Raw genomic sequence first — 12,097 nt, 5'->3', positions numbered from 1 at the left:
CCGTTCCGCGTCCCTTCCCAGGGGACGGTGACAACCCGTATTTCAGCCCGAAGGGGTCCCGGAGGAGTCTTGTCCTCGAGCGTTTACCGGGGATGCCGTTCCCCACGGGTGTGGGAGCAGCCCCGCTGCTGGCGCGGGGCCCCCTGGGATTCTCTGTCGGGGCCCTTGGGCAGAGAAGGGCCCGGGTATTTTGCCGTGTCGCTCTCTGGCACGGCGCGCTGCAGAGGCCGGGACACGTCGGGTGACCCGGGCAGGCTTCCGAGAGCGAGTGATGGGAGACCCTCGGGGAGCCTGGCCACCAGCGGATTACCCGATTTTGGAAGGTGAAGCTCCTTTGGAAGGCACAGAATTTCAGACATGGGCTACGGGCGCAGATTTTCCGCGGTATCCTCGGCCCGGGGGAGCCGTACGCGCCCCTCGGCAGGCTGCTCCCGGCGCCCGCAGTGCTTTGTGCTCGAAGTCAAAAACACCCATGTGGCGGAGTGCTGTCGGGGGGAGTGTGTATTTAACGTATGTTTAATGTATGTATGGCTGCATAGCGTTGAGGCCAGACACACCTGAACCGTGTCACAATGATTATATCACCTTCGCCCTCAAGGCTGCCGGTCGCGCCAACGGGAGTGCCGGCGCTTGTCTGCAAGACTGTGCTGGGGATCAGCCCAGCCTCGGGTCCTCCGCGGGGGCGACGGGGGCTGCGCGGAATCCCCCGCCTGGGGACACCCTGCCGCCGTCTCCCGAAGCCTGCCCGGAGACTCAATTTTTCCATTGCCCTCCCGTGTCCTCCCCGTTTGGGAAGCCTAGGGGAGGGAGGGGGTGGCGGGCCGGGCCCCTGCCTCCGGGCGCGCTGCCGCCGCGGCTCCCGTCTCATGCCGCAGGAATGCGCGGAGGTATGCGCCAGTTTCCAGAAGTGGATCCCCTTCCTTGCTGGAGCACAGCAGCGCATATATCACCCGGTGGCAGCAGTCCACCTTCCCTGAAGTTTCGTAACCGCTTACGAGGGTAAATTGAGAGTTGGGAACAGCCCTCTATTAAGTAGCAGATTGAGAAGAGGCTCTTCCCACTTGGAGAAGGCAAGTCTTCCCAGGCAGACCCCTCGCATCGGGAGCTACAGTAATCGAGACGCCTCCTCTGCGCTCACTGTTGCCGCTGCTGCTGCTCCTCCTTCGCCGCTGCTGCTACTTGCTGCTCCCTCCGCAAGGTGCCCCCGGAGCTTCATCCTTTATCCTCCCTTTACTCAGGTCCGACGGCTGCGGCTCCCGCCGCTGCGGTCACCGCCGGAGCCATCGCCGGAGGAGCTGTCCCGTCACCGACCCCGGCACCCTGCGGCCACCGCGGAAGGTCTGTGTGTGCCCGCGCAGGAGCGGGGGTCCCCTGCCCGCTGCGCCGCCGACCCCCGTGTCCCACCACGCACGCAGCCCCTTCCAGTGCACCTTAGGCTGGGGTAGCAGCGCCGGGCTGGAAGCTGACACGGGATTAGGAAGGAGCGTGTGTGCGCGCGTTGGGCATGTCGGAGCCGGCTGCCGGCGTGCGGCCGGGCGGGAGGAGAGGTGCGGGGCGCAGCGCCCCGGGGCTGCTGGCTGCCAGCCCGGGGAAAGGCACGGGGAGCCCGGCGGGATGCAGGCCCCGAGAGCTGCCGGCGGACGGGTGCCTGGGCAGAAATGCGGGCAGGGGTGGTGGTGTCCCGGAGAGGGAGGCTCCCGGCGGCCGGAGGCTCCAGGCGGAGACCGCTGTCAGCACCCAGCGCGCCTGCAGGCACGCTACCGCTGCGGCTTTGGCAGGAGCTCCCGCTTCCCTCCCTTGTGTGTGCAGCTGCCGGTGATGCTTTCTCCTGCTTCCAGTTTTTTATATGTTTTATAGGTAGTAGGCTTTTGTTGTGTGGGGTTTTCTTTTTTTTTTTTTTTTTTTTCATTTTGTGTTTACGTTAGTTTTTTCTTCTTAAAAGTGGTAAATGTTGTGCACTGTGTGGTTTAGAAATACTTTGGCTGAGCTTTTGTAGGTTGAATTAGCTTGAGATAGGACTGGCACTGTGAAAGCTCGAGTCTGACTTTTTCTAAGCGGTTTTTAAGATCAGTGAGGAATTCTCTAGTCCTGACACGAAGTGTGTTGTGTCCCCGCTGGGCCAGGAGGTGTCCTCTGCCACCTCCAGGGTTTCTTTCACCGACCTAAATTCACGAGAAGGAAACAGTGTTTCTAGGTTAGCAAATGAATGCTTTGGTTGAGGTGGTCTATTTCATGAAACAAAAACGGGTATCAGAAATAGTAGAGCTGCAGCAGCGGAGAATTCCTAGATGCCTTTGTGAGATGAATAATTTCTGTTGCTTTTCAAAACGATCAAAAGATGGCAGTCAAAGCTCGCATGAGATTATCAGGACAAAAAGTCCTCTTGCTTTGAATTTGGGCGATCCTTAAACTCGCTGCAGGATCCTGTAGATCTGCCCGGGGCAGCTGTTTCCCACGCAGAGCAGTGACACGATTTTGGAGCTTTCAGACCATTTTAATACTAACCTTGGTCTTTCTTGTGTTACTGTCATTATGGTCAATATTACTCTTTTATTTAGCTGCTGCTTGAACTGCCATTTGACTGAAACCTTTGCTTAGATTTTCGCTGAGCTTTTGGTATTTTCATGTGCAGTCAAGGCTTTTGGCTAAGGCAAGCTCAGCTTGCTGAGCTACAGCTGCTCAAATGAAGCCTGTTAAACTCAGTGTCAGTAACTGGGAAATTCCTGGATCTCCATAGCATCTTCCCACTGAATGTGCCTTGCCGGATAATTCTTTAGATGGTAGAATAATATTGTTTTCCCTTTCAATTGTTTCTGTGGACTAATGATTTATGTATTTTTCTTTTGCTTTGCTCTTGGAACTTTCCTGATAAAATCTGTTGCCTAATTGCTTTTGGAATTCTCTTTCCCCCAGCCTAATGATGATATGTGATGCATGTATGACTTTATTCACACGAATTGCCGCTCCCCTACTTGGGATAGAAAATTGGAAAATGTAGAAAAACTTACATGCATGTGTACGTTCATATTAGACTTTACTTAGATAAGGAAATAATTTGGAAGGAAGTTTTGCTGGAGTAATTGGCAGTAATTTTACATGACCTAGAGCCTATAGTTATGAAGGTATGGCTGATTGAAATTAAGAACCACTAACTTGGCCTAATCCCACTTATTTTGCTAGACAACCTGCAGTGGTTGTGAGACTTATGCCTGTCAGCTTTATATAGTGTATTTTAAATATATTTTCTCTCAGGACATGTAAATGAATTATCAGATGTTGAAACATCATGGCTAGACAGACGTGTCAAATTTCAGATGTGTGTTACACACACTTCTGTATAACCTATTTCAGACTTTCAAGAAATGAAGAATAGCACATTTGTGGGCAGAACCCCTCAAAAAAGTTTTATTACAGTTTCCAAACTGCCTTGAGACCAGTAAAACAAAGCTAACTAAGTGGTTCAACAGTTATGAAAAAGGAGCCGATTAAAATCCCCAGCTGAAAGAGACATTTAGTTGATCCAAGGCAGGAATGACCTCTGAATTAGCTATCATCACATTCAGCGATGAAGTCATGGAGCTCCCTTCTGGCTCCTGCCTGTGCGGAGGCACAGATCTTCACTGCGCTTCCCTGATGAAATTAACCCTAACTAGGTTAAATCTTCATGTGCTTACTGTGATTGGAAAGGGTTCAGCAACAAAAGGCACATTATTATGAGACGAGACTCTCCAGTTAGTCATACAGATCTTTCGTCGTCTTGGACAGATTTCAAGTCTAGAGGTTTCAACCTGGTCCCATGGGTGGGGGCTGGGGATAAGGGAACAAAGTGAAATCCATGGTTTGTCTTTTTTATGTTTCATGAATACACCCACGCAATCCTTTAATCCACATGTATCATTTCCTTCTCGTTTCTCCCCCTTCCTCCCTTCCCCATCATTGCAGATTCATTCATGTTGTTGTGATCTGAAAGGGCAGAAATGAAGACAGCGCTGTGCTCGGCAGTCGCTGCTCTGTGTGCAGCCGCCCTCCTCTCCTCCATCGAGGCTGAAGGTAACCTTCTCCTCCCTGCCCTCTTGCCTCAGTGCCCTGCTGACCAGCAAATCTCCCAATCAGCCTTGAGCTATTGGCTCTCTCCATCTCTGTTTTTGAGTGTGAATACTTCACCTTCTTTCTTTCTCTCCTTCAGAGAAACGCCTCTCCTTCCTTGTCCAGCTCCTTCTGTGCTCTCTTTCTCCTGGCTAGTGAGCCGGACCGTAGCTCCCTCTCTCTGTCCCTCTGGTGTGCTGTCCACACCACCCCACAGACAGGATGTGGCCAGCTGCTGTGGCCCCCCGGGCACAGCGTCCCCAGGAGCCATTGCCACTGGCAGGCAGCTCGGCGTGGCCGGGGCCGTGGCTCTGCCCCCAGGATGGACCAAGAAGGGCTGGTCTCTGGCCTCTTTTAGTAATGTTGAGTGTGGAAACGGCAAACTTACAACTCAAAAACCCGCAACTTTGAAATAAAATGCTCCAACAGAGTCTGGCTCTCTGCGCCTGTGTGTTTTGTCCCGCTGGGCGCCTCCCCTTTGCCCCACCGGCCTGCTGGCGCATCGGCCTCCCCTGCTCGGCGGGGCGACCCCCGGCTGGGCCTCGGGGTGGCCGGACCCTCCCTCAGGGACCCCTCAGCTTCTGAGATGGGTCTGACCTGGGGAACACGCCTGGGGAGATGCTGCCAGTGCCATGACATGCGCCATGGGCACTGCTGAAGGGAAGGCTGGACCAGGCCTTGCTGTAGCAGTCGGGGTGCCAAGGCTCTGGCATGCATGTGGTACTGTCACCTCCAAAAAGGCTTTCCTTTTCCCTCTCAGTCCTTGGCACAGTCTCTCTGGAGGTTGAGGCCCCTGTCAGCCCTGGCAGCATCCTGCCTCCAGCTGAAGACATGGGGAGACCCATCTTCACTGCCACACTTGCCACAGCGTGGCTCAAAGTGTCCTGGCCTGGCATTTGCTCCACAGTGGATTAACAGCAACCGTGTCCTGTGCCCTCAGTGTGAGCTGTTTGGCTTTTTGGTCATAGTCATGACATTTCTGCCAGCAGTGGCTGCCAGGGGAAATAAAAAGGCTGAATGTCCTGCGCTGAAATGACTTGATCTGACCTCTGGGACCTGACTGCATTGTAGGTGTGAACTCTCCTGGATTTACTGGAAAAAAACAGAAGCCAGCAACTGATAATTCTTTTTTTTTTTTTTTTGCCTTTCTTCACTTTCTGTCTTGAACTGAAACAAATTCCTTGATCATGCCTTGCCACAAGCTCCCTTGTCTGGACCTGGTCACCTTGGCTGATCTCTTCTAAGAGCATGGGGTGTCAGAGATGCCTCTGCAGGGTTCACCCCCCAAGCCTAAATGCTTGCTTGGGGCATGTAGATGTAAAATGCACTGGCTTTCTGGAAAACGATGGCATTTTTGCCAGTAGTGCAACGTCTGGTCACCCTAGGAGAGAATCAGTCCACTGCTTTCCTCTCATGCTGCGATGCTGTTGGCAAAGGAACTGAAAAAGGTCATTTGAAGTCATTTCAGAGTTGCATTTGAAACGCAGGACTGCTGTGCCAGAGAAAGCAGAGAAAGTCTATGGTTTTGATGGATGAAGGGAGTGGATGTGTTTGTTCATTCTTCCCCGTCTTAGGAGGGAGGTCACTTGGAGCTGGAGTAATATTGCTGTTGTCCTGCACTGCAAATTGCATGTATGGAGTATGTTATTTTGGAATGTAAGTGAAGGTGTTATATTTGGCTATTGTGTAGACTAAACCAGTCATAGCTTCAATACTGTTAAAGCAAGCTCCAGAAATGTATTTATAACAGCAAATTTTGGCAAATAGCTGGATGACCTTGATTAGATATTGGAGGATACACTATTGCCAAGCAAAAGAGTGGGGTAAAGCCTGATCTCGAGAGTTATAGAGGGCTCTTGGACAGAACTTACATTACTTTGCATTCAGAAATGTTTGATAAATAAAATATCTAATTTACAGTGATCATGTTTCTATGAGAAAATTGTCCTAGCTCCAGAGTTCTGAAGTAAGAGCAGAGAAGTGTGCGGGGGGAAAACCGTGGTGCTGAAAATGGAGTGAGAAACAGTGGTGCTGAAAATGAAAGTTCAAACCTAGGAGTACCTTAGGACTTGCTATGGTGGGAACTGCTTTTGTAGAGATTTTTACAGTGGGGTTTTTGTTTGCACTATAATGATCATTCTTCTGCACTGTTTTAATTTTGCGCTGGAAGTTTGCATAATTTTGCACATTGCATCTTATTTACTTTAGCAAATATTTACTTACTTATTTATTTGCTTTATTCTGGTGTCATTGCAACTTAAATCCTGTCTGCAGAACTGACTTTCTCCTGTGAGTGTTTGCCCCTTGGTCTTATTTTTCCAGATTTCATGTTACTTTTGGCAGAGCTATCCTCCTCCATCAGTCAGTCAGTCAGTCAGTCAGTCAGTCTTGTGTCTTTTTTCTTGGTTCTTTTTGACTCTCCATGTGCTATTCATAGGACGCGTTTTGAATTTTCTTTCCCAAAGGTGTGAGTAGACACTTGATGGGATGAAAAGTGAGAGGAGAATAAGGGAGAGGGCCATTTAATGTGACAAAGATTCTTGATATGAGGTGGAAAGATGGGGTGAGAGCAAAGGAAAGAAAAAGCTTATTTTTTTTCCTGCCCTCCTTCAGCTTTCATTTTTCAGTTCTCCCTGGGAGCAGATCTGTTGTTTATCTGATGCTCCTGTCCATAGATTTTCCAGTGTGAAACTGATTCTTCATCAGCATCACAGCTGCTCTGAAGCTGCTTCATGAGAGCTGTGCTCCTGGCAAGGCAGTGAGCTACAGTAATGATGTTAGAGCTTTTCTACAGAGGTACAGCAGAACAGGAGTTTGGGCAGTCACTATAGGAGTAGAGGGAATAAACCCCACATATAGTCTAAAGGCATTCATGCCATTTCACTGGGGAATTTGTTTGTTTATGGTGGTCAAGGAAGCAAATCTGTTTCCATGCTCAGCATTTTTGTGCTTTTCTTATACAATGAAATTCTTTTATTTTGCAATCCTTCTGATATCTCTCTCCCAGTTTAAACTCCTTGTGTATGATTCTGTATTTTATACTTTGAGTTGTTTTTTGCCTTTTTAGTCCAGCACAATACTCCAGTACATTCCAAGTCTGTCCACATGTCAGAATTTCTTTCTGTTACAGTATTTTTTCTCATCTGTGATCACAAAGAGCAGAGGGCTCTTATTTTAGTCATAGTTAAGTCAAGTACGTTGGCATGTGAAGAATCTGTTAATTATAACCTTAAGTTGCTGCTGTGATGTTGTCATGGCTTCTGTAGCATAACGTGTTTTGAAGGCTCAGGAAAGAAATGGGGAAATTACTGGTTTTGTGTAACCCAAGTGAGTTTCTGAAGGTGCTGACTTTTTAGCTTTTCAGGAATTGGTCCAGACCTAGAAAAGTCTGTTTTCTAGGCTGGAGGTAGGGAAGGAGGGCATCACTGATCCAAGCATGGAACCTTTGTGTTGTGCATAAAAATGTTTGTCTGGTGAAAAATCTGTTACCAGGACATCCAGTATAGTAAGTGACAAATAATTGCAGCACAGCAGTTGCAGAGAATTAGAATTTTTGGCTTGTAATAAAGCTGTGCTGAGTACATTAATTTTCATTGACTGAATGATTTAGAGGTGATCTTGGATAGGTGAAACTTTTGAAGTTTTGAAACTGGTTGGTAGGACCATTATTTTATTATCTTTTGATGGCAATATCTTTTGAGAAAGAAACTGTTGATTTCAAAATTCCTAAATAGACAGCCATGTAGATTGACACGTGAGTTTGCAATTTTTATATACATGATGGTGACTATACGTCCCTGTTTTTCCTGCTGCTAATTAGAAGCAAAATATACATGCATGTCTAAGTGTATATACACATATATGCACAAATGTGTAAAATTTGGTAAATATTCACACATACAATGTGTGTTATACATATGCGTTACATTGAGATATGCATGTCTTTATTTGTGTAGTATATAGATTTAAATTAATTAAACAAAATTATGTTTATGAGCTATGCATCTTCTATTTTGAAGAAATTTCATATACTTATATAAAATTTTAAAAATGCAAAGATACAGATGATAATGTTTCTGTGTTGTGATTGCCAATGAATTTCCAGCAAGTCTGAGAAACTGCCCTTTTGAGAAACTGCTCTTTACTACATTTCTAGGCTGTAGGTCATTCTTCTAGTTTAATTGAGAATGAAGAGAATCTTAGCTGGGGTCATGATCTAGCTAGTTGCTCCAAATTCATGCCATTTCTGAAAAAAGTAGTAAATTAAGAGTTTTGGCACCTTCCAGTCTCAACAGGCCTTATCAGTGGGATGGTAAGGCTGAGCTTACTCTTCAGCTTCTGTAGGCTGTATGCTACTTTAACATGGGGTAACATTATTTTACATGCTAATTATAGTGTGTCCTTTCCAGTGATAGAATCAGAAAATGTATTTCACATAGGGATTGTGGATGGCAGCTACTTCCAAGTTATATCCCTTTTAGATTTGATTCTAGATATAAATTACTTGGTATTCCAGTCATATTTTATTTCCATCTTGTTAAGGTATTCATTGGGATCCTTTAGCAGTCACATTGTGTTATCTGCAAAGAGCTGTAAAATTTTTATATTACCTGTGAATTAATACAAGCTAATATAAGACATATAAGACCTGCACAACATGAGAAAGATGCTTTGCTCTCTCTCTCTCTTTTTGTTTTGTTTTGTTTTAGAAATTATACCCTTATTACATGTGTATATAACACAAAGACTGGCAGTGTTTTAAGTATATAATGTTTGATTTTTTTATTTTGTTTTTCTTTTGTGGTACATAATATAGAAGATGCAGTTAAGGAAATTAATCATAACATGCTCTAAGAGGGGTGAAAGTTAATGCTGTAGAAACATGATTGTTGTACAGCAGGGTATGTTTTTACTACTCTGGAAACCCATAGGGGAGTCATGCATTTGTATGTATCAACAGCTGGATCAATGTCTGAAGGCAATACTACAACACCATGACATGTTATGGTCATGGTCCTGTACCTTGGCAAGTCACTGAGAAGTTTGGCATGGATTTTGATGGACACAGGATCAGCAGTGTCATGACACTAAGAATAGGTGCAACTTCACTGCTGCAAGTAGCCTGCCATCAAGACTGCTTGCTGGAGTTAAGCTGCACTCACATGTAAGATTTTGTTGAGTGAAGTTTTAAGGTTTGTAAAGGGTCAAACTCCTACTAGAACAAGGGATATTTTTTTCTAGAACTCTGGTTTGATTCAGTATTGCAGATGTATTATTTTTCCGCTGGTGAATTTCCTTCTGGAAGAAGAATTTTAATGAGATGGAGTAACAGTTGCCCTATTTTATTATCACAATAAGGTTTTTATCATCTAAACATTTTTCTGTACTTCAGATCAGCTTACTACTCTCAGTCATATGACCATGGTTTGGTCTTCACCCCACAGCTGGTTTCACTTGGGTGAAATCTGACCCCAGTGAAGGGTCCATGGATGTTTTGGAGATTCTATTTGAGTATCAAAAGCTCACAGGCCATCTGGAAGACATTTTGATGACATTGGATCCAAACGGCTTATTTTTTTTTACTCAAGCAAGATTCCTTTTTGGATTTCTGTGGGAGAAGTATTCAGTGCTTGAGTTTGATAAGCCAGCCATAGGCTGAGAATGAATTGATTTAAAGTACAGTTTCAAGATGGGTATTAGGTCTCAGAAATAACTATTATGATATAACGGCAGTGAGGTTTTGGAGTAATTTCTGTGGGAAGCTGTCAGTTTTGACAAGAGTGGAGGTCTTTCAGAATGATCTGAAAAAAACATGTCAGGAATGACACAGAGTGGCCGATCTTGTCTTGACCATGGGATGAACAAGGGGACTTTCAAGCTCCCCTGTGATGCCACTGTTCTGTGATCACCTGGATGAATGGATACATCACTCATGTGTCAATGTACTATTCTTGTTGCCTGCCAAGATCCACATCGGAATCTTTCTAAAATGGAATAAAATCCTTTAAAATGCTAAAGACTTTTCCTCACAGTCAGCTTTTTCAGTTTATCTGGAATCCGGTCATTTGGATATCAACAAGTTGGGCTGCTGCTGTCCTTCAGCAGTTAAAGCCTAAAGTCTCTGCTGCAACATGCCAATTTACTTGCAAGGTTGGTGGCACTACTTTTTCCATGTACTGATTTTTTTTTTAAAGCATGCTCAGGTCAGTTGTCTCTGCCTTTGCATTAAATTTGTCCTGAGCCATTGCTACTGAAACAATATTTTATAATGATATTCTTATAATCTAAATGTATTTTACTATTAACACATGCTGCATGATTTTGATACTAAGTAACTACTCTGCCATCTTTAGCATTGTGATACTCATAAACTGAATGATGAATAAACTGTGCATGCAGGTTAACGGTCTAATCTCACTGCCTGTGTATGGACAACAAGAAAAATAACATTTACTTCAGTACTAGCGTTATCTATTGTATCAGTATTATAAAGCCATATTATCCTATGGTTGGAAATTACAGAAAATTAAAAGAAAAAAAAAGCCAATTTTTTAAGCTCAGTTTTACTTTTTGTAATTGGACAGCATCTTTTCATAATTAAACATCCTAGCATTTACTGCTTTATCTGCTTTCAAAATGATATTCAAATCTGACATGAAATCTGATGTATGACGGAGATCTTCTATGAAACAGAAGATCTATCTTTTAAATATGCCTGCAAAACTCTCTCACTAGTAGTTAAGGAAAGTATGGCTGGATCTAATCTTACTTTGTAGACCTATTCAAACAATAATATATAATACACCTACCATGCACTGACAGTGAGTCAGTAAAATACTGCATGAATAAGCATGACAATTTTACAAAGAGAATATCATTATAAAATATTTATGAAACGTCTTTGTGTAATGAACCTTGTACATGGAGACTTTGTCCATTGTGGGAAGCTAAAAAACCAATAATCAACATTTCATTTACGTATGCATGATGCTGCAAATTGGCGTATGTAAACTATTTCTTTCTGTACTGTTCAGTTACTTCTGTCATCAGCTCCTACAAGTTTTATTTGCAGTCATTTGTTCAGTCCACTGGTGCCCTCTTTGCCGTTTTCTATAAATTCTGTAAAATAAATGTCCTTAAATATATTTTGATGTTGTCTTTTCATAATTAACCATTGTGCTGTTTGGAACCATACTGGCATTTTATGTTAAAATGCCTCTATTAGTATGGGTACACCTGCTGCAAAGGGAACATGAAAACAATAGTTTACACCTTTGAAATTGTGCAGAAATCTGGTGTAAACAGGTAAAATTTTATTTTTGAGAACTTTGCATCAGCTCAAATATTTTGGCAAATTGCAACCATTACTAATGCCATCTATAATTCCCTTAGTTCCTGAATCCTTTGTTGCTATATGCAAAGTATGTCACTTCAGTGGCTTCTAGGAACAAAGGGGTGGAGTTCTCCATATTTCGTAATATAATGATACATCAGTGTATCATTATTGCTGATATACATTTTGCATGTATATTTATATCTAGACCCTAACAGAAATTGTTTTACTGAACATGAAATGCCCAATCTTTTCCTGTATTCTTTAAATTGTTTCTTTTCTCTGCCGAGTTTCTAGATTCAGTGAAATTGATAAGAAATATTATATGCAGAGACTATATTAAAAAAGCTGATCAATTCTTTGATGTTTAATTAAGAAGAGTACTGTGTTCTCCACATCCTAAGTGATCTCATGATATTGTAAGCAGGTTGTGATTTGGCATGCTTGTACGGATTGCACCCAGCATGTAAAAAAATTCCTTTAATTGTTATGTGAAATGTTTGCATATGTGGTGATTATCTGTGAACTCATTGTACATGTATCCAAATGTGTTTTCTATTGTGCTTGATTTTGCTGGCCATTCTTGAATGTCTTGGCAACTCAAGAAACATATGTTCTGTGCTGTCCTCTGTAATGCATATACTCTTTGATGTTTTGTCATATTTTGTCAGCTTTTAT

General features: G+C 44.0%; 1 protein-coding gene across 1 annotated transcript in view; it reads left to right on the top strand.

The window, feature by feature from the left end:
- The first annotated feature begins 932 nt into the window (after positions 1–932).
- The window catches only part of COL12A1 (collagen type XII alpha 1 chain), a 100,091-nt gene continuing 88,926 nt past the window's right edge, over positions 933–12,097 (top strand). The window contains exons 1-2 of the mRNA XM_066315028.1: positions 933–1,338; positions 3,943–4,050. Coding sequence (XP_066171125.1) covers positions 3,978–4,050 — 73 coding nt within the window. The 5' untranslated portion in view covers positions 933–1,338; positions 3,943–3,977. The remainder of the gene's footprint in view (positions 1,339–3,942; positions 4,051–12,097) is intronic.

This window comes from Sylvia atricapilla, chromosome 3 (genome assembly GCF_009819655.1).
Source record: "Sylvia atricapilla isolate bSylAtr1 chromosome 3, bSylAtr1.pri, whole genome shotgun sequence".
NCBI classification, from domain to species: Eukaryota; Metazoa; Chordata; class Aves; order Passeriformes; family Sylviidae; genus Sylvia; species Sylvia atricapilla.
This window is presented reverse-complemented; position numbering and strand designations above follow the sequence as displayed.